General features: G+C 31.5%; 2 protein-coding genes across 5 annotated transcripts in view; one reads left to right on the top strand and one right to left on the bottom strand.

The window, feature by feature from the left end:
- Positions 1–1579, bottom strand: part of LOC134711376 (hypoxia-inducible factor 1-alpha-like) — a 45802-nt gene extending 44223 nt beyond the window's left edge. The window contains exon 1 of the mRNA XM_063571934.1: positions 1424–1579. Coding sequence (XP_063428004.1) covers positions 1424–1446 — 23 coding nt within the window. The 5' untranslated portion in view covers positions 1447–1579. The remainder of the gene's footprint in view (positions 1–1423) is intronic.
- Positions 1580–11807: 10228 nt separating this feature from the next.
- Positions 11808–26845, top strand: part of LOC134711374 (uncharacterized) — a 77103-nt gene continuing 62065 nt past the window's right edge. The window contains exons 1-3 of one of the 4 annotated variants that reach the window (XM_063571929.1): positions 11808–11961; positions 21368–22063; positions 25614–25769. In XM_063571929.1, the coding sequence (XP_063427999.1) occupies positions 21650–22063; positions 25614–25769 (570 nt within the window). In that variant the 5' untranslated portion in view covers positions 11808–11961; positions 21368–21649. Of the gene's footprint in view, positions 11962–12094; positions 12203–17311; positions 17568–19631; positions 19748–21367; positions 22064–25613; positions 25770–26845 lie in introns of those variants that run through there. The other 3 variants (XM_063571930.1, XM_063571931.1, XM_063571932.1) reach the window with 3 other exon arrangements.

Raw genomic sequence — 26845 nt, 5'->3', positions numbered from 1 at the left:
TCTAGTTTAAATTTATTTTTTTTCCCTCCTCCTACCCTAAGTTTTTTGGGCTGATGTCCGTAAACCAACTAATTAAATAAAAACGGCCTAATATATATTATCTGAAGGCTGGTGGTTGAAAAGTTTTCAACAAGTCATAAAAATGGTTTGATACTACAACAATTATAAATGACTAAAAAACTAAAATTTCAATAAATTCTGCTTTAAATCCTATAAAATTAAGTCACAATGTAAAACTTAATTCAAATTGCTTTATCTATTTTTTATTAAATTTTCAAATTTTAAAAGTAATTCCTTTCATGAACATGATGAAAGGAATTTTAATTTAAACAGGTTTTAAACATTTTATTTTATAAATTTCATATGACAAAATTTAAACCAACAAAAAGAATCAAGGGTAAAAAATTCATAATTTTTACATTGTACATTAACATGTAGATATCTTTTTATATCAAAAAACTGCATCCAACTGTACATATGTCCATAATTTTGTTATATAGTATTCCAGTGTTCTCCACAGATATTTCATATAGCATCCTGGTTAAAAGGAAAAATATATACCATTTTGTTTCTAAAAATTATAGCATCACATCCATAACACAATCTACAAGAAAACAACTTCAGATACCATCACATTAACAAATATAGCATCACATTACCATGATGTAATAGGCCCTGGGGATAACACTGTATTCTGGTAAAAATTCAAAACATGGTGGCCCATGGATGTTGCCAAACTTCCCAACCCATGAATAACACTTTTCATTTTAGTGTTTGATGCATATATACATTTGTAAATATGATTTCTTTGTAATAAGAAAGTGTTGATTTTTTTTTATAATTTTTCTGTTTAAGAATAAGTCATTTAACTTTTTTGGTCTATGAAATTTAAAAACAAAAAATCCAATTATTAGCTTTTCGTCCAGTCTGTTTCAAGTAAGTCTAAAATAATGTGTTAAATAGATTTATATTTTTGTAATAATTTATTTTATCCTTCATAAAATTTTTTTTTTCTTAAATAGTTCATGTCATTTTGATTTTATGAAGCATTTATATTTTACTATCATCTTCATAAGGCTATGGATGATATTTTAAGAAGAAAAAATATAAGCTATGAACAAATAAGTTTGTATCCAGGTTTGACAAAAACAAAATGAAGTTGCATTAAAATGTATGCATTTACTAGCACCTGAACAGGTAAAATTTAAAAGAACTGATAATTTCTGTCATTTTTCTACACTATAATTTATCTAAAAATACTAACAGGTCTACTCATTTTTGGTTTTATTGTAATGAAAAGTGGTCAAATAAGTGTAACAGTTTTTAAAGGACTACTGGACCTGTTTGACCCATTTTTCATCTATTTAGCGAAAACAAATAGAAATATGTCATAACACAGTTATAAATCAGTTAAGTGCGTTACCTTCTTTTTGTTGTACCACTCATAATTATAAAAATATTCCAAATAAATAGTTAATTCCAAAGATATTAATCTGTTGTTCTTTCTGACAACTTTGTCACAAAATGAAAACAGGATGCTCTATTTCACACACATGGGAGATAACCGCAAAGTACATTTAGTATTTTTACGCGTTAAAAATTCCCATTTTTGTTAACTTAACTTGGCAAGTTTCTGCATAAACACTAACTTACTGTGTAATTATGGAGTAATACGTTTATTTCCTGTTTATTTTTATAATATGAATAAATGATGAATTTGAATTGCTATAGTTTATTTATACTGACTGTTTAAGAAAGAAAAGCAATTGTGAACCAAAGTGACTATTCACGAAATGAAAATTTAATGATGATCTTATATTTATGCCCTTTTGAAAATAAAAATATTCTTCTTTTGTTTGATTTACTCCATTCTTGCTATGAAGAATTTGTATGTCAAAAAGTAATACAGAAACACCATACGAAACATTTTAAATTTGGATGTGCATGATATAAAGTTTTAACAATATTTGCGTATATTTTTTCCATGCTTTTTATTGATGATATATACGACCTTGTTTTCTCTCTACAAGTAAAAATATTTTCCTATCATTCCTTAATAACAAGGATTTGTAAAGTTGATAACAATAAAATATTTTTGAGTTAATTCCCCTTCAATTACTAACTTGACTCTGGCAATCAAGCCAGTCAGTTGATTTAAACAAAGCGGCACAAATACGTAATTTTGTATTTGTAACTCGATCAGTCTGAATAATGTAATAATAAACTTATTTTTTTTGTTCAAATAAACAGTCAAGTTAAGTCATTTATTACCTAACTGTCGCAAATTGTGCAGATTTGAGCAAATATTTGTAGAGACTGAGCAACACAGGCACTTTAATTGTCGGCTCAGAAAAATATCATATATATACCTTAATATAACACATTCTGAGACAAGTGCCTGTGGTGCCACATGTGGAGCAGGATTTGCTTACCCTCCCGTAGCACCTGAGATCACCCCCAGTTTTTGGTGGGGTTCGTGTTGCTCAGTCTAGAATTTTCTATGTTGTTTCTTGTGTACTATTATTTGTCTTCATTTTTAGCCATGGCGTTGTCAGTTTAAGTTTCGATTTATGAGTGTGACTGTTCCTCTGGTATCTTTCGCCCCTCTTTTATTGTGAACTGCTATTTTACAGTGAAAAATGGCAGTATACCGTTCATAATAACTACCTTAAAACTGAGATTTGGTTCTTAATTTGTATGCCTTATTTAGATTGAAAAGGGAAAGGGTTTACAAAAAAAAACTCCCGCCATATCATATGATTATATGTGGTAAGAAGTCAGTTGCCTAATGTCCAAGTCTTTTAAATGTGTATTTGCTATTTTGACCACTTTGACGTTTATGACAGATGTTTAAGGATCATTTGATAGTTTCTGTTTTTTGATTTATTTTCAACTTTTTTTTAGACCCGGTACGATTTAGACGTGACTTTACATATTGTATAATTGACCAATGGATGCCTGTCTTTGTTGAAGACCGTATATGTGGTCTGGTTACGTGTGTCTTTAAGTTCCAGTCCTTTTGACAAATCCCTTATCTTGTTATTAATATAATACTGTAGTAACACATATAACATAGTAATACAAAAAATCTAAGTGAAATTCAGATTTGTCTTGACTCACTAAACTGTTACCCGTTGAAGAACGACTACACGTATTTTATTCAATCAGATTCAAAAATCAAGAACAACAGTATACATAGACTACCAGGAGCCTGTAATTCAGTGGTTGTCGTTTGTGTATGTGTTACATATTTGTTTTTCGTTCATTTTTTTTACATAAATAAGGCCGTTAGTTTTCTCGTTTGAATTGTTTTACATTGTCTTTTCAGGGCCTTTTATAGCTGACTATGCGGTATGGGCTTTGCTCATTGTTGAAGGCCGTACGATGACCTTTAGTTGTTAATGTCTGTGTCATTTTGGTCTTTTGTGGATAGTTGTCTCATTGGCAATCATACCACATCTTCTTTTTTATAGTATAGATAAAAGACGTGGTGCATACATCAATGGAACATCAACCCACCAACCACATTAACACAACAAAAGACTTCTAAAGTAAAATAGATAATAATAAATAAAAAAATAAAGAATTGAAAGAAGGGGCATCACAAGAGAGCAATAATTTGGTAAAAGAAAAATCGGCTCATGAGTTTGACCATTCATTTGTTCAATTGTCATTCTTTTAACCACGATAGTTGAAAGGAAATCAATTTGATGTTACCACTGATCGATCAGGTTGGACTTAATAACTAGTAAGAAATGACTTCCCTTCATACAGAGGCTCATGTTCAGTTGATTCTATTAAGGGTTGTCGGCAATCTCATTAAAATATATAACTCGGATATCGTTATACTCGTATGCATTCCTGATGTCGTAATCCGAGTTTTATATTTTAATTAGACTGGGGTGTTTGTAAAATACATGAAAACAAATACAACATACTAAGAATCTCAGCAGCTATTGTATTTGAGACCACTGGCGTCGGATAAGTTACATGCAACTTAGACCACACATACTGCTTTACTCCTTCAGTAAATGGTCACGCAGGTATCCAGTATCCAGATTAGTCCGAAACGTCATGATTTCATACACGGTATAAATCACTTCGTTATCAAGGATTTGTATAAAAATATTAAACTCTTTGGTAACCTGAATGTATCATAAACGAATAGTAAAACTGTTGGTAATTCCAAATTGCGCGAGGGCTGAATACTCGCTGCACACTTTCGCAATTGGGATCTTTCCCCATTCAAATTTTGATACAAGATGGCAAATCTGGAGCCATCCGTTTTCCATTTCAAAATTTCACTGAAATACTTGTGCAGTCATATTTTGAATCAAAACAATGTTTACTATTATCCCACGGCAAAGTAATTTTCCATCTTCGTATGGTTGGATCAAAGTACTGATGAATAATTTTGGTGCATTGTTGGAATGACATTTATTCCACATGATCCAAATACCTCGTATTTCAAAATCACTCAAGTTACTAAGGCAGTAACCATTTGATTTTCGGGGGGGGGGGGGGGGGGATTTCTATTGGGTTTTTTTCTGAGCAAACTTTTATTTTCGCCTTCGGCGAAGAACAATCTATTTTTTGAGCGACAAACCGAAAACATTTTTTTTCTTTCAATTTTAGCATTACATATAGTGGCAGCTAAGGGTGAAACAAACAAATATGCCTACATTTATAATATTTGTACATATGTTGCTGATGGAGCGAGGACGATAATGAGGGTACTTTCCGACTGAGACTACTATAATTGTAGTGTCATCATATTCCGACAAACTTGTCTCAGGTGCAAATCAGGTGTAATAGACGACGAAGAACACTTCCTCTTGTAACACGTATGATATGTGTCTGAGTGATCATATAAAGTTGTAAAGTTGGGTTCTTATGTACCGACAATAGAAATATTTAAAATGCATGTTTTACTGGATACATTCTTCAAGTTTCAACATTTTAATATCTAATAAACTGCATGACATGGTTACTAAACTGTGAAAACACAGTTATTTTGTCTTTTCTTAATATTTTTTTTTGTAGTGTGCTTTCTGTAACTGCCTGTACTGGACGAAGCCCGATGAAGATAAGCTGTTGGTGACAGTTTTTTTTTGTCGAGCCTGCGACTGTTGTCGGTACAGAAAGCTCGACATAGGAATAGTGATCTGGTGGTGGCGTTTACTAGCTTCTTACAAGTTTTTTTTAAATTTTTTTTAAGAAGGTGGAAGACCATGCTGTCTCATTCATTGTATATTGGTGCCTTATGTAACGAAGTGTCCGTCTGTCACATGTCTATTATCCTTAACCTCATTTTCATGGTTCAGTGACTACTTGAAAAAAAACCTTTATATTTTTCGTAATGTCAATTTATCTCTTAATGTGAGTAAAAAGATACCTATATATTTGATATGCCCGTACCTTGCAAGGTCCTCGTGCCCGTCAGACAGTTTTCACTTGACTTCGATCTCATTTCATGGATTTTTGAAGCGAAGGTAAAGATTTGATAGTATGCAAGTCCATATCTCAGATACTATAAGCAATATGTCTAGTATATTTGGTGTATGGAAGGGTTGTAAGGTGTACATGCCAAGCTGGCAGGTGTCATCTGACCTTGACTTTATTTTTCATGGTTCAGTGGTTATAGTTAGGTCTGTTTTTCTTTAGCGTTATTTTTAACATTGCCATTAAAGCGCGAGGTTTGGCTAGCCGCAAATCCAGGTTCAACCGACCATTTTTTTTCTTAAAATGTCCGTTTCTGTGTGTGTTGCAGTTTTAGTGTTTCTTTTGTATCGTTGTTCTCTTAGTTTTGATGTGTTTCCTTCAGTTTTAGTTTGTAACACGGATTTGCCTTTTCTCAATCGGTTTATGAATTTCGAACAGCGGTATACTACTGTTGCCTTTATTTCTTATACTGTATGCAATACGTATACTTTATTTTGTGTTTGTACGTAGGCTTGTAAGGTGTACATGTCCCACTGGCAGGTGTCATCTGACCTTGGTTCAGTGGTCAAAGTTAAGCTTTTGAGTTTTGTTTTTTTTCTAACACTATATGCAATAGGTCAACCAGTGTATGGAACTATTTTATGATGTACATGTCAGTCTAGCAGGTTCAATTTGATCTTGAACTCATTTTCACGGTTCATTACTCAGTGTTATGTTTTTGTGTATAGGTCCGTTTTTCAGTCTTAAACAATCAGCAAATGGTCACTATATTTGTTGACTCGAATGATTGTAAGCTGTAAATGTCTGTCTGGCAGGTATCATCTGACTTTGACCTCATTTTGTTGGTTCATTGATCAATGTTAAGTTTTCATTATTAAGTTTGTTTCTAAGATACTTTAAGCAATAGGTCAACTCATTATATGTAATGCCTATAGATTGATCGTAAGGTGTGCATGTCTGCCTAGCATGGTTCATTGGTCAATCATGATTATATAGTTTTCTTTGAGTCTGTTTCTTAGAAACTATAAGCAATAGGTCAACTACATTTAGTGTATTGAAAGATTGCAGGGCGAACATGTATTTTTCGTTTGGTCTATCTGACGACGACCTCATTTTCTTGGATCTTATTAGTTTATGTGATAGTTGTAGTAAAGCTTTATATTTAGGAATATCAACATAGATATCAATGTTGAGTCGAGGGGACGAGACATTTCTGTGTGCATGTGCACTCTTTTTTTAAACCAATTTAACTCGCATTAAGATTTATACCAAACCCTTTCAATATTGCCGGTTTTATTTCCATATAGTCGGCATGTCAGGATATGTGTACCCATCCGGAGTACACGAAATCAACCCTATTTTTGGTACAGTCTGAGCCCCCGTGTTTGTAGTGCCTGCCATTATACAATGTTTCTTTCACAATTATTGGAATTTGCTTGCTGGAGAGCAACTTTCTACCGTCATATAGTTTTAATAATTATATTTGATCTGTTTCCATAGATTTAAAGTTTATCACATTTCTCCCTTTCTATGGTTTAACCAATGATTCTTATATTAACCTATTTGCCCTTTGTTACGAGTGTCGTCATATCATGTAAATATCCGGCATAAAATGACATAGAAATTAATAAAAGAGTCATTGATAAGCCAATTTCTAGGATTTAAAGCAAAATTGGTCAAGTGCTCGAAAAGAGTTTTGTGTCCGTACCGATCGACAAAGCAGTCACCAATGAGGAAATGGTATGACGTAAATACTACACCGTACACGGAAGTCCTTAAAAATGAAATTATACATTCATCTTCATTCACGGCCATGCTTTCCATATAGAGTCTATTAGTAAAGTATCAAGTCACTACTGCTGCTTAGGCTAAGGCATCCTCTGAAAATTGTTATATGTACTTGTGGTGCGTTGGCTTCTTAATCGTCACATACAACCCTTTAAATAGTTTCATCTCAGATTCTAGTAATAGTGTTCTGTTCCCTCTTTGGTATTTAAGAATTAGTTATTTTTAATAACTATTTTCGGAGTGACAAACACTCTTTAAATGTTTTTGGATACATTATGGTCAGTTCAATTAATTGAGAATTATGAATCTAGATATGATTTTGGAACTGTAAATATAAAGGATATGATTATAGCTTTACATTTTCTTCTTGACAACATTTATGATTGTTTCGGCAATCGATAGGTTGGAGGCATTTCTATGGACACCTATGAAGACCCTTTGATAGCAGACGCTAGTCCCTGTATTGTTATGGGTCACAGTTCGTGGACAAACTCAGTATAGATTCGTATAATTTACATTCAATTCATAAATTTAAAACAATTGATAATTTATTCGCCTTTAAAAAATCAAGAAATTTCTTATATCACCACAGAAATTTACCCCAAGTAACTTACTTAAATTAAATTTTACAAATACAGAAATAATTCAGTGTCCTTATATTTAAAGCTAGATTTGAATTTTTCAGTTTTACCCGCAAAAATAACGACAAAAGATACTTTTTTTCGTTCCCAATTGTTAATGTTCCCTTTGCGGACGATGATGTCCCTCTGTCCCTTCTTATTATTATGTGGTTATTGCACTACTTTGTCGCTATGCGCGTGTTTCTAGTCGTGTTTGAGATCTCAATGAATGATATTTACAAGTATGAATAACTGATAAACTATCAAAATAAGGATTTCGTTACCATAAAATCAATTGATACCTTTACCAAATTCGTACAATGATTTATGTTAGAAAGTGTGGCTGTAAAGCCTGTAAAGTTCTTATTTGAAACGGGATATCACATTCTTATTTTTACGGTTATATTGTGTATAAAGACCGTAAAATTAGAAAGGATCAATGTAAACTGAATAATTCTTAATACAAACATTTCTCTAATTTCGTTGTTTTTATCTATTGTTTTGATGTCACCTGAAGTTATTTCTGTGCATTATATACTGATCATTTGAGTTGAATCGGTTGCAACTGATTTTTACTGCTCGTTTTTCTGTTAAGCTGTTGCAGAGCACTGTCATAGGTAAGGGAATGGCTGTGTTGTAACATCATTGTCATATGTTAGGGGAGGGTTGAGCGCTTACAAGCATGTCTAACTCGACGATATGGTTGGGATTTTTCTCGTCAGTTTTGAAGGCCTTACGGTTGCCAATATTGCTTACATCCACTTTATTTGAAAGTCTGGTGGATAGTAGTCAAATTAGCAATAATACCACATCTTCTTATTTTTATATCAAGTTTACTGTTTAGTGTTCGGTTAACCAATTTTCGTCAATTTCCGTCTTTTGCTAGGCGCTCAGCCAATTCTCTTCGTCTTTTATGTTTTGAATGTTCCCTTGGTATCTCCGTAATTTTTTGTCAGAAGTTTAAGGATCGATTCATGGGACCTTTTGTGTTGTGCAATACAGTCACCTATAGTCGTAGAGACTTTATCTTCCACAAACTTCTTCAGTGAATTGGGTGAATATATATTACTGTTATAAAACATTTATCTATATTGTCAAACGTATATTGTACAAAGCATGCTTACTACATGCAAAGGGAGATAACCACAGTTTTCTTTCCTGTATTATCGTTGTAATTTCGGTTGGGTTTAGGATAAAATTGTATTTTCTGCCTTTCCTTAATTTGAATATGATATGGTATGTACAATCAAATTAATGAATTGATTTACTGTCATGTTGTATAATCACGTATCACGGCCATCATCGGGTTTAGTTATTGGTTCAATAAACGAATTTAAGGATATTTCTGATCATCTCTAATTCAATGACTGTAGCCTCTATGTACATTTGAATTATCGCCCTTTAGCCACTTCGAAAAAAATATTATTGTAAAAGTCATATACACATATTATTCGAAATTTCCACTAAGGTAGAAAGTCAAACTTAGTTTGTTAGCGGTTTCCTTCTTTCTGTCTAAGTTTTCTGTTTGTTTTCTTAGTCAATATACTATGAGTTCTTTGTGATATTTTGAAATTATTTTTAAATGTTCTGTTTCTACCGGTAACACTTTTGTCTATTAATTGTCACGATATGCGTGGTTTCTATTTCAAATTCTCACATTCAGTTCCATTGAAGGGTTATGTAATGCAAATGACCGATGCATAAACATTCTGTGATATTTTTAAGGTTAAATAACAAATTCTCTTTTACGCCATGCCTTAGAAGAACTGTAATCACTGCGAATTTGTACCACTGCAGAGTGCAGACCACGAACAATAAATATACTTGATATATGCGTTGCTTTTGAAAACCTTGATAAAGTATGAACTATTTGCCTTCATGATTAATTCATTAAATGAACATAAATGTACAATTATATATGAATGATTAATGTTTGTTCTTTTAAATCTTAAAAAAAAAAATGTTTTCATAATTATGTTTGCCTTGGTTTTTGGTTAACTGCCTACGGTACTTACAGCGCTTTGATTTTTTTCTAGGAGTTAACCCCTTTGAACTTAGAATCTTGGCCAAAATATACTACTGCAACAGTTTGTCAGTGCAACCTCTCATAATTGAAATTACTTGTCAACACACTTAATATGAGAAACACAAAGGGTGTCAAATATGGAACAGGATCTCCTATACCGTCTGCACGGTCTTTTTGTCTCTTCAGTGTGGAGAGTTGTCTCATTTTTTTATATATATATATATATTCGGAGTAACAGAGTAGCTCAGTCTTTGATTGTTTTTCTTTTCTTGCCATGAATGGTCTTCTCTGCATTCCGTTATCTTCAACTTATTGCCTTTTTTTTTTCGTTGGTAGGGTCTTTCGCATTTTTTTCAAACATCATCTAATACTAGCATATGTTCATTGTCCCCTCCCCCCTCCAGCAAAAAAAGGATTTGAGACTGAGTTGATAAAGATAAAAGAAACTGCTCGTCTTCAATAGATATGGACCGTTTCTCAGTATCATTCAGGCACGATATCAGATAAGAAGATGTTACAAAGTCTAAATAACATGGATAAAAATAGTAAAATAACCGTGAAAAGTACCGAACTCTAATGAAAATTCAAAACGGAAAGTCCATTAACAAATGGTAAAATCAAAAACTCAAACATTTTCCGGTATAGGCTGGGAGTCTTATATACTTAGTATAATATTCCCAGGTATATTTTCCAAATTAATTAGGGCCCCAGGAGGGCATATGATACAGACAATATTATTATAAACAATAACATATGCAATACACACACAATAAAAGATGTATAACAAGTGTTATAAAAATAATAAAATAAAATAATATACCACAGAAAATACACTCAACAAAATAGTAGCAATGTATTATTATTCAATGAATACTATGTTGAAATTCACTCAAGTGCACCCGGTAAGTGTATCTTCACTTTAAAAAGACAAACATGAGGCATTAGTAGTTTGTGCGGAGAAATGTTAATATAAAAAAATACAATACAAAAAGAACCCAATAAAAAACAAAGCAATTAAGCACTCCCACATTTGACTATGAGGTATACTGCAAATAACAAAGTATATTTAAGGACTGGTATAGGTTACCATATGCATGGATGTTAACAACGAGAGGATTCCCTGATTCATTATAGTCACCAAGAACAGCCCTGGCAAAAATATCAAGTGCAAAACATATTTAAAAGAAAAACCAACGGTCTGCCTTCAGGCCATGATACAAAAAAGACCGCGAAAAAACAAATATTACAGAAAGTTACCGATGAAAGATTACATTCTCCCTATAACTGGCCAAATTCGAATTCTGTCAACTTTCCTTGCGAGTCTTTTGTCATGTGAGTCTGAGACTACTATAACACAGTGTTATAGTAGTCTCAGTGTGAGTGTAACAAAAATAGGAGAAATTGTCATGCTGTTTTGGATGTGTAAATGCTTATTTGTATATTTTATTTTCCGGCACAGTTAGTTTATAATTGACATTTGATTACTTAAAGTTACTATAAGTACCAAATGGCAATGAATCAGGAACATACATATATATATGTTAAACATACTGTTCCCAGAATGAATGTAATATTATTATGATCTTTGTCAGTACTAGAGACATAAATTGTATTATATGGCAGGCTCTGCCTGACCCAACTTTATCTTTTGAATTATTTTTCATTACATAACAAAGATTTTCACTATCAGAACCCTTGCTCTTTCCATAGGTGTAATGGGTATTACATCTATGCTCTTTCTATCTCAGTTGTCTTAGTTTGTACAAGGATTTGTATAGTCTTACTATATAAATCCATGGTTTGTATGTAAAAATTTGGCTCATGATCAACCATAAGAAAATAAAAACCTATATCATTTTAATTTATTCACCGCCTTTTTACACATTCTATTCATCTTTATTGTTTCGTTTCGGAATGTTGACCATGCATACAACTATGTTAAATTTTACCTAGACTTTGGCAGATATCGTATTTATAAGCCAGGTGAAGCCGTCTGTAAAAGAGGACGGAAAACCTGTTTTATGATGGTTTGAAGTTTAGATGAGACTACTGACTCGAGCAAGAGGAATATGATGGCGTTAAAAGGTAAAATTACTTCTTTTTTTTAATTTAAAGGGGATATTTGTTTACTTTAGTTTGAATGAAATTTGTGTAATTTAGATATATCGGGCACCTGTTAGGTGATTTCCATATTATATTTAGAATATGACGAGTGTCCAATTAGAATACGAATTTCAAATCGGATATCCAGGTCATCCCCGCAAAAACGTGTGGCGGATATTCGACTTGTCAAAGTAAAGAAGAAGAAACAAACAGTATTTGATTGGTATGTAGTCTTGACAGTTGGGGTCAGATATCACTGATTCCATTTCTATTTTATTTCATTTGATTTGAAATCATTGGGTGAATAATACGCATCGGTAAACTACTAAACATCAGAAAAAGGGGGAGGGTAGGTTCTCATCAATTTTGAAATGACATTTGTAATCAACACCGAATCTATATGTTACAGTAGTCTAAGGTCATAGTAATATCATATTCAAAATTTCCTTGAAAAATAATCACAAATGTTACTATCAAGACATTCTGTCTCCAATAGTGGATTTGAATGAAATTGTCCTGTCCCTATAACCAGAGGCCTGAGATTTATAAAACCAGACAGAAACATATATACACATACATGTATTTGCTTGAACAACTATCCTGCACATTTGAATTCAGGGTTCATCTGTGTCAATGTCAACCACTTACATCTCACTACAAATATTACATACTTTTCAGATTTCTACATGTACTCAAGAGTAAATTGTTTAGGTAATTTTGACTACTGGTAAACAGTAAAGATGAACCTATATAAGACTGAAAATTGAACTTGAATAAAACATTAGGAGTAGTTAAAAAGTTCAAGAGTCCCAGATTGGGTTTAAGCCAAAATACAAAGCTGTAATAGTCCCAGCTTGCATTTAGGCCAAAAACTAAAGACAGCAATCCAATGATACAAGTAACCAAAAGCACATCTTGAGGACAATGATGAATATGAGCTTTTGCTTACAAAATTGAACCAAACTGACTTATAAAACAACAAAATAACTAAGAAAAGTAATAGACCAATATAAGTAACTCAGGGACAACAAACTTGCTATAAACCATGGCCAATAAGTGTATAATTATCTACCACATCATTGAATAATCTAAAAGCAAATTAAATAGAGAATAATACATGGCAAAATCCGTATCATATGTCGTATCATCCCGAGACATCAATATCAGCCCGAGGGCCCTTAGGCCCGAGGGATGATGTTGGTCGAGGGTGATACGGATTTTGCCATGTATTATACGCTTTATCATATATTTAAACAGAAGAGTTTTATATTATATGAACTGTTTTCTGATCCATAGCACTGGGTTACCTTCAGTTCTGCTTTTGTCTTGTTTCAAAGCTTTAAAATAACTGCTCAATTATTTATACGAAGCACCTAGGTTACCTTACAATCTGTAGTTTTGAAAATATTTTGTTTATTATTGTATTATTGAGTGTTTTGTATTTTTTATAGTTGCATTTAGTGTGCCAAAAAAATTGTTGTAAAAACTTGATGTTCGTGACGTTACATACAAAACAATGACGTCATTAAAAAATTGACCTATTTTTTTTTTTTTTTTTTTTTTTTAATATTTAAAAAAAAAAAATTTTTTTAATAGAAAAAAAATTCTTAAGCAAAAAAAACCCCAAAAAAACTGACTCAAGTTTAAAAAAAAAAAAAAAAAAAAAAAGGTATGCGATACGGGTTTTACCATGCGATACGGGGTATGCGATACGGGTTTAGCCATGCGATACGGGGTATGCGATACAGGGTAGGTGATACAGACTGGAAAAAAGAACCTTTATTAGATATACAAAATAGCTGTATTTTGTACTAAATATATGATAAAAGTCTTTAATCTGCTACATGTATAATACCATGCTAGATCTGCACTTGGACATTTAGGGCTTCATTGAAGATTTAAATAGCAATGACATATTCTCTCATTGCTAACATTATCTTGTCATTCCTGCACAGAAAGGGAAGCATGTAATATTTTAAAATTTGTGTTTTTGCAAGTTCAAATATGATGTACTTTTTTTGTTATAATCTATTTTGAAACATAATTTACAGATTCTAAAGTATTTTTTTTTATGAAATTCCCTGGCAAAATGTGTGTATGCTGTCCTAATTTAAAAAAAAATTTGTTGATACCTAGCGCCTAAATGTGGAGAGCAAAGAGAGCACCAAAATGATTTGTTAAGCAACTTTATTTTTCAATTTTACCCTTTTCTTCTCATAACAGAAGTAGTTTATATTTGTACTATTAAAAACACCAGAGTTCAAATGAACTTGATTTAGCAATTACACAAAACATGTATAGGCAACCACACTATCTTCAATAATGAAAAAACATTGTTTTTAAAATTGCTTTAGTTAATGCACAGTATGACCATGATCTGTGTGACTGTAATAACACTTTAGGTTTGTATTTATAATTGAAGAAAGTATTATTTAGATATTTACAGTCCATGTGGCCCAAAACAGTTTTGGTATTGAACCAGTAAAATCAACATTAATACATCTTTTAATCAATTTGCAGTTGTCGGTCAATTATTCTCTACACTTGAATTGTTGTCTTTAAAAGAATGGTTAACAGAAATCAGTAAAAAAACATAGGAAATAATATCATATGATTTATATTAGTTTATTTTAATTAATAAAAATTCTGATATTAATAAATAGGGAATATGAGTTTAGTAACAGAGAAAACGAGCTGTTATAGAACTAAATTGCCGATTGTAATAATACTCCCTACACTGAAGCTTATTTCCTCTATACACCATAAAGCCTTCATAGGTAGGCTTTCAGATCAATATTAAAAACAATTCTTGCCAGGCTCACCACTCTGAATTAGTCATAGAAAATTGATGTTTAAAAAAAGAAATCTTGGGTTCAACATTAGGTCATCATTTCCTTTTTTTTCACCTTTATGAGGGTAGAAATATTTTTTTTCATTAAAAATTGATACCAAATTATGAAAGATGGTATATTTACATGATTAATTGCAATAAAACGGGAGTGAAGCAAGAGAGAAGCCAGGGAGAAGTGGCATATTGATACAAATTGCTTGATTTTCAATTAATGGAAAAAAAGCAACAGGCTTCAGTAGGTACATTGAGCAAGAAGAAGTTCATTTGGGGTAAAATTACATTTAAAAGACAAATTAGAAAATAGTTTTAAACAGAACAAAACTGCCGCATGAATAGAAATAAAAAAAATGCTATTGTTGTTTTCCAATTAGTCTGCTGTTACAAATTCCATTTCCCATTCTCATGTAAATGGTATAGGTGGTATTACTATTTCATTTCAATCTTAAACCTGAAACGCTATAAACAGATTTGATTCATTTGCATAGCAGAATCATTTTTAGTGATACATCAGAGTTCTCAAAATCTTTCTTTTCCTGTAGGTCCTTGAAAAAATCTGCTGGTCCTCACTATTATTTCTATTGCAAAATACCAAAATTGTTGTGGTCCTTTTGGAAATTTTAGCAGTCAAAACCTTCTGACAATCACTTTTGGAGAATTCTGATACATTGCCTAGAATGATAATGAAGATCAGTGCTTAATTTTACAAATTTGAATTAAAATTTTCTAGATACATGTACTCATGTAGGGACATTATTATGCCCCACTTATGACATGTATGAAGGAAAATGTGCCATAAGTGTGCAAAATTATAAGAGAGCTTTATCCTATTAATTAAAAGCATATATACTTGAAATTAAGGAATAAAAACATGAACTTGACACATTTTTACTTGATTATACTTTTTCGCAAAGAATTTCTCATCATGTTCATTATAGAATTTACCTTTATAGAAAATTCATTATATTTGGTTGCCAGTTTTGTTTTTAGTTTGAATGACATGCTGATTGATTGATAATAGTAAAGCTATCATGCATTGTTGAATCAAACAATTAATGATTAATTAGATCAACAGGCTATTGAAAATTTGTGTAGGACAATAACATCAATATCCTCCATTACTATTTACCTGACCGAAATTTTATTAAAAAATCAATCCCAGCATCCTCTATCTTGATGGATGGTTTCAAGTTTCCTGTTGTCCAGGGAATGGTATTGTTAAATCTAGCAGGACATGCTAGCACTAAGTGGTTTAGGAACAAAAGATAAGGAGCTTATGGTTAGGACAGTTTTCTTTTCACACCTGCAGCAATGTGTTATAATGAATTACCATAGATAATTGAGTGAGATGGGCTAAGGATTTTCTCTAAAAAGCTTAAATATGATTAATCATATAAAGAAAAAAGAAAATCTTAGCAGATTATAGCATATATATATATATACTAGGCTTGAAAGGTTTCAGTGAAATGCATTAATGACAATTTTAGAAGAAATTGTATGAAAATGATGACTCCTTTAACTCCAAAGATAGGACTTTTTGGCTTTGTTGAAAGAAAGATTTAAATTCAACATTACCCTCTCAAATATGGTAAAAATTCTCAGTAGGTCTAATGCTTCACAATAGTAGAATTCTTAGAACAGGAGTAAAAATGGCAAAGAATATCAAGGTGGCAATCTATAACCATATACTTAAAAAAAGATTGAGAATCAGAAAGCCAACCAAAAACTGAGGTGAATTGTCTGATTGGCAGTGATGGTAAAAGCTCTTTCAATTCAAAAACTGAGGTCTTCCAGCCTCCCAACTACAAACATGTAACTGCTAGCTAATGAATAATATTCAACTCCAAGGGGGTACGTTTACCATGTTTACAGACAGTTTAATTTTTATCAGTTGAGGGATAAAATGATCAACTTTTGTTTGCTTTATGTCCAGTGGCAAATTATTTCAATTATCTTAAGGACATTTTGGATAAAACAAATAAATGTATACATTTAAAAAATCTCACAAAAACCTTGGGCATTCTTTTGACTGCTTTTGAATGCCATATAATGATTGTGTTTAAGTTTATTTCTACAAATGCTATTGCAACATACAAACCAACTTTTATATTAACTGCATTTTAATTGGCAAAAGCTGTCTAGCTCATCAATTTGTTTCCATATTTAGTTGATGAACTTTGCATTCCAAGAAATTGTATTAATTATTCAGAGATATTTGAAATACTCATAAATAATAGTATCAGTAATTTTGTTTCTTATTTTCGATGGTGACCTTTGAATTCTGACTAATTAACATTGATTAAAGAGAATATTAGGAAATTATTGGCCAGTTAAACACATTCTTGAAATGAATAATGAACATAATTGCCATTACTGACCATAATGTAACAAGTCCCAAGTGGTCAGCTTGACCAGTACCAGTTTGTTGTCAAGGAGATCTTCCATGATTAGGTCAGATTTTACCTTAGGCATTGTATCATTGTTTATCATTATGGATAGATGTTATTTGAAGTTATATCAAATATCGGGAAATATCTGTATTAATATAATGTCTTATGACAGGGAAGATTGTCAGTTGTTTCCTCTTATAGTTTCCACATTATTTCAAATTGATTAAATACCCAGCATCAGGGAATTGTATTTCATGCTGGTTGCTAGTGGGACGGATAAAATTCAGGAAAAAAAATGACAAAGTTTGTTGATGGAATATCAATAACGTCTTTGTTATTTGTAATTACAGGTAAGGAAAAACAATATTAAACATTATCGCCATAATTGTCATTAGCTTGCAGGTATTGAGGATAAAAAAATCACATGGCAATCCTACTTCATATTTCACATTATAGAATTTTTTTCAAGCGTATCTAAAATATTCCATTTATAAGGTGCAATTATCTTCTGAAAAAAGCGTATATTGATTCATCCATTCACTTTTTATAGACCATTTTATATAGGAATGCCCTTAATAGCATTAGTTTTCAGCGGGGAGAATAGTCTGTGAACTCAATGACTAATTCCATTGAATAGAAAAAAAAATCAGTTAAAAATAAATAGTAAAAATATTTCTGATTTAATGATTTTGACAATCATCTTTTGTATCAGAAATTGATGTTAAAAATATACATTAGCATTCAGATTAAACAAAGGATTTCAATATTAACAACCTTTACAGAAAAAAGCGCTATTATTTGGTTTAAATTGGGTCCAGTTATTGCTTTTTAAATAAAACTGTTGAAGAAAAGTTTATTTATTTTAAATCTGTGGTTTACTTATTCATAAAGCTTTTGTGTCTTATTTTTCACACTTAGAAAATTCTGAAGTGGATCAGAAATATAGGGTATTTTGTTAAACTAGTGGGGTGTAAATGTAAATTTCAATTAGTTTGTAAAATTAGGTCTGTTTGAATGACCCCCTTGTCATGTGAAAATTATGAAGAAAAAAATGTTTTTAGTCTCAGACTATCCTTTTATGTTGTTCATCAACAATGGTTAAAATGATTCTGCATTCATTTTCATTTATTTTGAAAAGCTTGCGGCAAAACAAAGAAAAGCATCTCCATATATTTAAAATAATAAACATGAAATGAGACAAATTTAAGCATGTTAAGGGAGAAATAAAAGAAATAAAAAATTATAAAATTACATGGCGTAAAAATTTATAACCAAAATTGTTTATTGCTTTCAAGTTATTTTTTCTGAGATGTTCTATACAATTTTCTTCTTTTCATATTGTCTTAAAAATGCCAATTGCAATTGGCATTTAAGTGTACTGCCATACAATCATGTGTGTCATACAATCATGCACAGCATATGACCATCACGGTGGCATATATTTAAAACAAATTGGTCAAAGAAGTATGTCCAGGCCAAAAGTTTGAAATGTCCTGACCTAGATATGTATTTTTGGATGTATCATCCTTCCATCAGCATGACTGAAGTATGACCTGGACCTTCTTTATTTTTTGGCAAGCCAGTTCTACTGGACTAAACTATAGTTAATTTTAGTGCCATTTGGTCTCTTCCTCTTTATATATATACATAAAGAGTATTGAAGGCCGTACTTTAACCTATAATGGTTTACTTTTTAAATTGTTATTTGGATGGAGAGTTGTCTCATTGGCACTCACACCACATCTTCCTATATCTATGTACTAGTATAACAACTAGTTATGACATTCTTTGATGTAGACTTTTGATGTTTGTAATGAGAAAGTATTCGGTATTACAACCACAAATCTGTGAAATGTCATTGTGACTGACATATAAAACTTGTAAAGTTAGTCTGATCCTCAGGTCAAAGTATTTCCATTTTTTGTAAAACAGGTCTATGATGATCCCTATCTATGGACCATTATTAACTTTATTATATAATGTTAAATGTGTTTTGAAACTACTAAATGTATATGGGGCCATCCCTGGCTTATCCATATGTAACTGATTTTACTCATGCTTGCCCTATACAACTGAATCTTAAATGGAGAGAGACAATTTGTTTTAGTGCCTTATAGAAATGTGAAGTATTCTGTTTAATTAGATAGAAATAAAAATTAGTAAATTAAAAGGAATGAAATCTTCATAATACTTTTAAAGACATTCATGTTTCACCTACATATCAATAACTTTGATGTACAAGTAGAAAAAAATCTCCCCAAAAAATTGTTATTATATTCTTAATTAGAATCTCTTAAAATTGTACTTTTAAAGTCATTCATGTTACACTTGGATATCAATATCTTGTGTACATTGTACAAGTTGAAAATATCCTTGTCATATTCGTACAAAACCAAAAATTGACACAATTATTTCCTCTGTGTAGTAATAATTTCTATTTAAAAAATAAAGATAAGAGTTACATAAAAGGTGATTAAATCATGTCGTAGTTGTGTCATAAACCTATAGGACATAATCAGGACCTGTTCAGGTAAGGTGTTCGTAATAAATAATGTAAATATTGTTTTTTTCCTCGTAATAATGGATTAATCGTGGATTTAAAATATAATAGGAATGAAAATAAAATGAATTTATCACTTTGAAGAATATTTGGTGTTTTAATGTGTTATATAGATGGCTTATTTTAAGTTATTTGTATATACAAACAATGGTTGGATAGTTGCCAAACAGATTAACCACTTTACATGTATATGAAGGATTGTTGAAAAATTATGATATGATAATGATAAACTTCAAGATAGGATAGTCTGAAATATGACATTTGAAAATGATACTTAATCTTGGAGGGGGCTTACGTCATCATGGGTCAATGTGTTTCAACGGTTTTAGATATAACACAAGTCAGTATAAGAGGATATTTTAGGTTCAATTTTATCACACTTAAGTTGATCATAAGCATTATTAGGAATTGACAATTGCGTAATTTTTTTTTTTATAGAATTTTATTTGAAGATTTTTCACTTCTAGTAATGAAGAAAGTGGATTTGATGTATCCACAACACTTAATTGACTAAAATTTTAATATTTTGGCCTTAGGAATCTTGATTAGTAATGGGATTAATATAATGACCACCCAGACTTAAATGACTTTGAAGTTTGAATGTTAGGAATTCAGATAAGTCTAAGTTTTTGTAATGCAGATCTAAATATCTTAATGTTTGAATCAGGTATAACATAAGTAATAAAACAGTTCCCGAGGAGGAGTGGCTATATATATATGTATTCTTAAAAAGTAACAATAGTTGGTCATACAATGAGTCAGAAGTTCAGAGCACTGGATGTCTATAAATTCAAACTGACCAGAAGTGTGACCACACATCATTGCTGTCAGCATAACACTGTTGTCTGGTTAGATGGGTTTATGGTAGTATGTGTTGATGTTACCCTAACATGCAATAACTATTCATGATAGAATATGACAAAACTGACAGAATAAGAAATAAACAAACATAATAAACCTGTTAGTTTGTATATCCTAAAATATGGCCTTTGGCTTCTGATTTATAAACATGCATATCTTTTAATTTTCATTTATTTAGATGTTTCGCCTCAAATTGTAATTACTGTATTACTGAGAAATTACAGATTTTAAAACAAGTTCAGTATATTTGAAACAAATACTTTTGATTAATTTTGGGAAAAATAAATGCCAAGGTCTTCTTCTAATAAATAACGCCATGTAAGTATAGTAAGCACATGTTAACAAGTCATTCAAGCATGTTTATCACCTCGCCATGAATTCAAAGGTGTAATATTAAAAGGTCACACTATATTTCTACCAATTAAGATGATCAGTTAAATATTAATCCAGAGTATTGATTTTGTTTTGAAAAGTTCATTTGTTGCCAAAATATGCCAAAGGAATTTAATGAATGAAGTTGAACATGTGCAGGCTCTTCTCAAATGCATCACTGAATCTAAAAATAGAACAATTAGAGATGTGTATATATGTTACACCTCAGCAGCCATTTTATGGCAGAATTTTTATGGATTTAAATCTTGTTAATTCGTGTGATCTGTATCAATATTTGTAGCCGTAATATTTGATGAGTTTTGAATGGTTTATGATTGATTTTTTGTTTTTTTATAGTAACTACCCAGAGATGTTGAGCAGACATTAGAATCAATGACCTAGAAATTGGATTCCAGATTCACAGTTAAGGAAAATATCGTGCTGTTTCAGCAAGGAAAAAGGAAATTACAAAAAAATTCTTGTCATTCTGAGTGATCAGGGGATTTAAGATAATGTTCAAAAAGGAAGAATTTCAAATTTCAAGGTCACCTGATGCTGAAATAAGCGGGAAACAAGATATTACTTTACAGTGATCTGTTAATTGGAATTTATACCATACATCCTACAGAAAAATCAAAAATGTCAACAACACCGTTAAGAAAAGTGGATAAAATGTCATCTCAATCACTAAATTTTTCACCTGTTGAAAGCGGTCGAACCAACAGTCCTGCTTTGATGGAAAGGAACAACATTTCGAGTCCTGATTTAAAAAGAATTTTGGATTTTCCTTCTGAACCGAAAAGAAGGAGGGTCATGATGGATGATGTCTCAATAACGAGTAGCCAAGTCAGTAGTCAGGTCAGCAGTAGAGCTCACTCGCCATCTTTTTCGGAGTTGATGGATGATAGTTTGCAGAGTACCCCTGGTACCACTCCTGGTACCTCCCCTGCAGGTACTTTGAAGGACCAGTTCAGAAGGCGGTACAGTAAATATGAGCTACTTACAGATAATTTCCAGTACCTTTTTGATAAAGATATTCTGGATGCCTGTAAGGTACGGTTATAATTTAATATTCAGATGATTGTACAGATAAACAACCCTACACAATACCTGTCATAGTCGATTTACTTCATTTCTGTGTAATATAAAGTAACAGATATGGACAGTTACCTCTTCTCATCAATATATGTCATGCTTTTGCGCCAATTTATTTATAAGTACAAAATATGAATAATTGATAAGGGGACCAGTTTTATAGCGTCTATTTGACTGAAGTCAAGCAGTATGTTATACTTAGGGCAAATATTAAAACATACAGGTCATAAATTGCATATACTTTATATGATACATTGTAACACTTCTGTTTTGACCTAATTTGTCTTCTTTAAATTGGACAACACACTTGTTTGAAAATAAAATGATTGGCAATGTCAATGTAAAAATGTTGACCTATACCTAGAGTATGGGTGTTTAATTTCCAATAATCATTAATTAACTCCCAACTATTTCAATGATTCATTATACATGTTATAAATCCAAACATGATTTTACAAAAATCATTTGGTCCATCAAGGGAGGGAGGGAAAATGTAGGAATGTTCTTGTTAGAACCTCCCCTTTCTTTGCATTTCAAAACATTTCGCATAACCAAGAACCCCAATTGCCTGGTGACTCTCCAAAATTGGATTAGTTTTCATAATAAATTTCTTATCAATTTTCCAGATTCCAATACATGTAGTTCCTTGTTAAAAAGTCGAAAAGAATTTTGTGCCAACTCTGGTACTAGATGTAGTAACATATACATATACATATATTTTTTGGTCATTTAACTAAAATTCACACACTTGATATACAATTCATCTATCTATCTATATGTATTGTCAAGTCTGACAAATAGTAATTTATATGCATTGTATTATCTATCAATATTTGTTTTACAACTGAAAGTGTCTATTTATTTTTATTAAAAGGTAATAAACAAATATTTTTGAATAAAATTTCCATAAGTGTTTACCTGTAATGCATAAAAACACTGAGATTTATTTGAGTTACAAACAGCATATTAAATGTATATATACATGAAGGAAGTTTATTATTGGGGAGGGTTAAATAGTGTTTGATAGAAGAATGCCATACAGGGACTTGTTTCGTTAGGGGAAATATATGACAAAGATTACCCCTGTTGCTCAGACAGGGGCACATCTGACATCCCCACCGCCTTTCTTAAAAAACGGAGAAAAATTGTAATTCATGAATAAAATATGTACCATTAAATTTTTCATAATATGGTCCTCATAAATTCTAGTTCTGAGGAGCGCCCCTAACATCAAATCCTGGATTTGTACTTGCATGTACCATAACCGACTATCAGTATCAGTAAAGCAGATGCATTACATATCACAGATTAAAATCTGCTGTTCATGATTGTAAATTCTAATGTATTGCAATGGCAATTAGAAACTAAGACAAGTATCAGCTGCACACGATAGCAAAAGTGATTGCTTCTGAAATATCAATAAGGAACGCATATCCTGTTGTATCTGCTAGAGTGACAGTCAGTAAAAGGGTTTGAAGATGGTTTGATTTCTACAGTTATAAAATTTTTAAAGTACCTCCCTTGTTATTTACTGATTGAATATATATCATGTATATAGTACAAGCTTATCGTACAGTATTTTCTGTACAAAAATGGGCTTCCTTTTACGGCCCAAATCTTACAGAGCTATACTGAAGTATTCTTCACCCCAAAGTTTACCCTAACCCTAGCCCTGACCTTTATATCTAACTCTAACCTAAAACATGCCCTGACCTATAAACCATCACTATAAATAAACCCTTACCCTAAAGTATATGAATCCCTAAAGTAAAAAAAGGCAACAAAATGCATTTTTTTTATTATGTTTGGAGATGCATATGATTATATGTACATTTATCATCAGAATCTTAATAACAGGACAAGCTTGGTTTAGGCCTAAAGACAGGAAAACAAGCACATAAAAATACAGAAGACATCTGCACAATATGTTCTAGGCTTAAAAATAGCCCCAAGTCTAGAAATAATTTGAATCACTGATCCACTATCAATATACCATACTCCCTAAATAACAAAATCAATAAAATCAAACAGATGGCAAACTCAGATGAGGTTCTTTAGATAGAAAAGGCACATGCATGTAGGTATCTGTCAAAAACAAGATTCCTGAAAATGTATTTGTTACTGGTATTGTCTTTGATAAAACTGTAGCTCTAACTTATAATTAAAATGCTATAAACACATGTAAATACCAATTAACTTTGGTTTGAGGGTTAATAATTGGCTTAACTAATACTATTTTGATGCATTGGGCAACTGTTATCTCTTTTTGATTACAATCTATAAGCCTGATGAGCTGTACAGTGTTCTGGCCTAAGGGCACCTCTGCATGGCTGTTCCTTTGATCCTTTAAGTTTGTATAATGTTTACAGGATTTGATCAAGTCATTGTTCATAATGAAATATTTTTCGGTATAAGAATCACATCCTTGAATGAAGGCTGCATATATGTAAAAGCATTGTTAAGCTAAGAAATTACATACAGCCATGACAGATATTCAAATGTATCAACATAAACTTGTTGCAATGTACTGTGAAATTCTAAAATAGCACCAATATTTTTTTTAAAAAGCTTTTAGCTGTTGAGCTTTAAAACAGACCTACCTTGTACCTCTTTAAAAAAAGTAAATCATTTGAGAAGTTTATACAAGAACTATTTTGATTTTGAGAACAAGGAAGAAGCTATTTCCTCTGATTCCGATCATTCTGGTTTTTGCCAAATTTAATGATAAGGGCCTTTAGAAAAATGCCTCAATAATAATGTAAATTTTTCTCAAGTCTACAAACTAAAATCACATCCAGATTTTGTTTTTGACCAGAAAGATTGACTAAGGTAGCTATGTACAAAACTGCAAGTATGTTTAACTCTTAGAAAGCACTTATACAGGTGCAGACATTTGTTGACAGGTAATTTATGTTTTTATGGCCTTAATTAGTACTTTTGGCTGCCAAGGCTACATACTGTATGCTACTATTAGGTACATGTTGTAAATTTGAAGTCATCATCTTTTACAAAAAATTGAAATACAAGAATAGACAGATTAATGCAACAAGTCAAAAAATATTTGTAGCAAAAAAACACATATTATACACTCTTTCTCAGTATGAAATGCAAAAAATAATTAGCAAACTAAAAAAGATTGTAGCTGTTACGATCATGACGATAATGTCTTATGGACGCTGTAATAGGAAATAGTGCTTAACGAAGCTTATTTGTCATGAATCCCTTGATATATTGTAGTACCATGTACTATTAAGCTTAAATTAGATATATAGATTTTATGTTGTGTCATCATTCTAGATCATCAATATTGTCTTGTGATAGAATTATGAAATATTAAAAGTGTCTGCCATTAATCCTGCTGATTGATTTGTTGTGGTTGACCGATTTTAATCAGAACCATCATCGATCAATAGTAAAAAACAGCATGAGGATTAAAAAATTAACAGAACTGAATTATTTATTTCCATGTCAAGGTAGAATTCTATATTTTGCGATCTTTCTTTTTCAGACTTCTGATGAGGAAACGTCTGGTGAGAACAATAAAGTTTCGCTAACAGAATTTCGTAAACAGTATCATGAGCTAACATCATGGTTAGCTCAGGTGCTGCAGACTACCCAGAAATCAACAGGTAGTTTGATGCTATCGGAGAAGTATTTAGTTCAGGTAATTACTCTTATATAACATGTATTGATGGGAGATCTGTTATTCAGGTACAAAACTACTTTACACAAGGGATACAGTAAAAAATCACTTATGCTAGTGCTTAGAAAATGACTCTTAAAAGGATGATTGGATATTTGAACACTCTGATTTAGGACCTAGCCATGTATACCTCGTTACTTATGGAATATACAGAGATATTTGACAGTAAATCACTGACAATCGCCAACATTCATTACGAAAATTCACCATTGCCATTGGAAAAGTTTACTGAAACACCTTATATGCACTCTATTACCTTGTACTTAAGGTCAAGTTACAGTAAATGGGTTATGTCATAGATTTCAGTAAAATTTGGCATACAGCTCTGGCTCGATGAACTTCAACTGAAAATCGAAATAATAATGCATTTATCTCAATTATCATTTGAAATATTACTGATTGAATTCTTACAAAATGGGTGAACATTTGTATAGAAAGCACATAAAATCGGCGAAAACTCTTCTAAAATTTGTCTTAAAATCGCCAAATCTCTAATTCTACTCCATAGATTTTTCTTAAAAAACTATATGTTGTTGATACATAAATTTCCGTTATAATGATGCAAAATAAAGATAGGGTCACCGACTTCGTTTTTACGGTATACATCATTCAAAGATGCGTTCTTTGTGAAAAAATCCAACAAAACGTCGAAATAATCGTAACGTTATCGCGTGGCAGGCCGTAAAACGTTGATTTTTGACGTTTTTCACTACCATTAAGGTAGCAAAATGATTATTAGACAAAAAACGAAGTCGGTGACCCTATGATTATTTTATATCATTAAAACAGAAATTTATGTGTCAACAATATATAGTTTTTTAAGAAAAATCTATAGAGTAGAATTATAGATTTGGCGATTTAAAGACAAATTTTAGAAGGTTTTTCGTCGATTTTATGTGCTTCCTATACAAATGTTCACCCATAGTAAGAGAAATCAATCTGCAATTTCTCAGAAAATAAAAGAGATAAATGTATATTTTTTTCGATTTTCAGTTGTAGTTCAACGAGCCAAGGTTGTATGCAATTTTTTAGCAAAA

This window comes from Mytilus trossulus, chromosome 3, assembly GCF_036588685.1.
Source record: "Mytilus trossulus isolate FHL-02 chromosome 3, PNRI_Mtr1.1.1.hap1, whole genome shotgun sequence".
Lineage (NCBI taxonomy): Eukaryota > Metazoa > Mollusca > Bivalvia > Mytilida > Mytilidae > Mytilus > Mytilus trossulus.
This window is presented reverse-complemented; position numbering and strand designations above follow the sequence as displayed.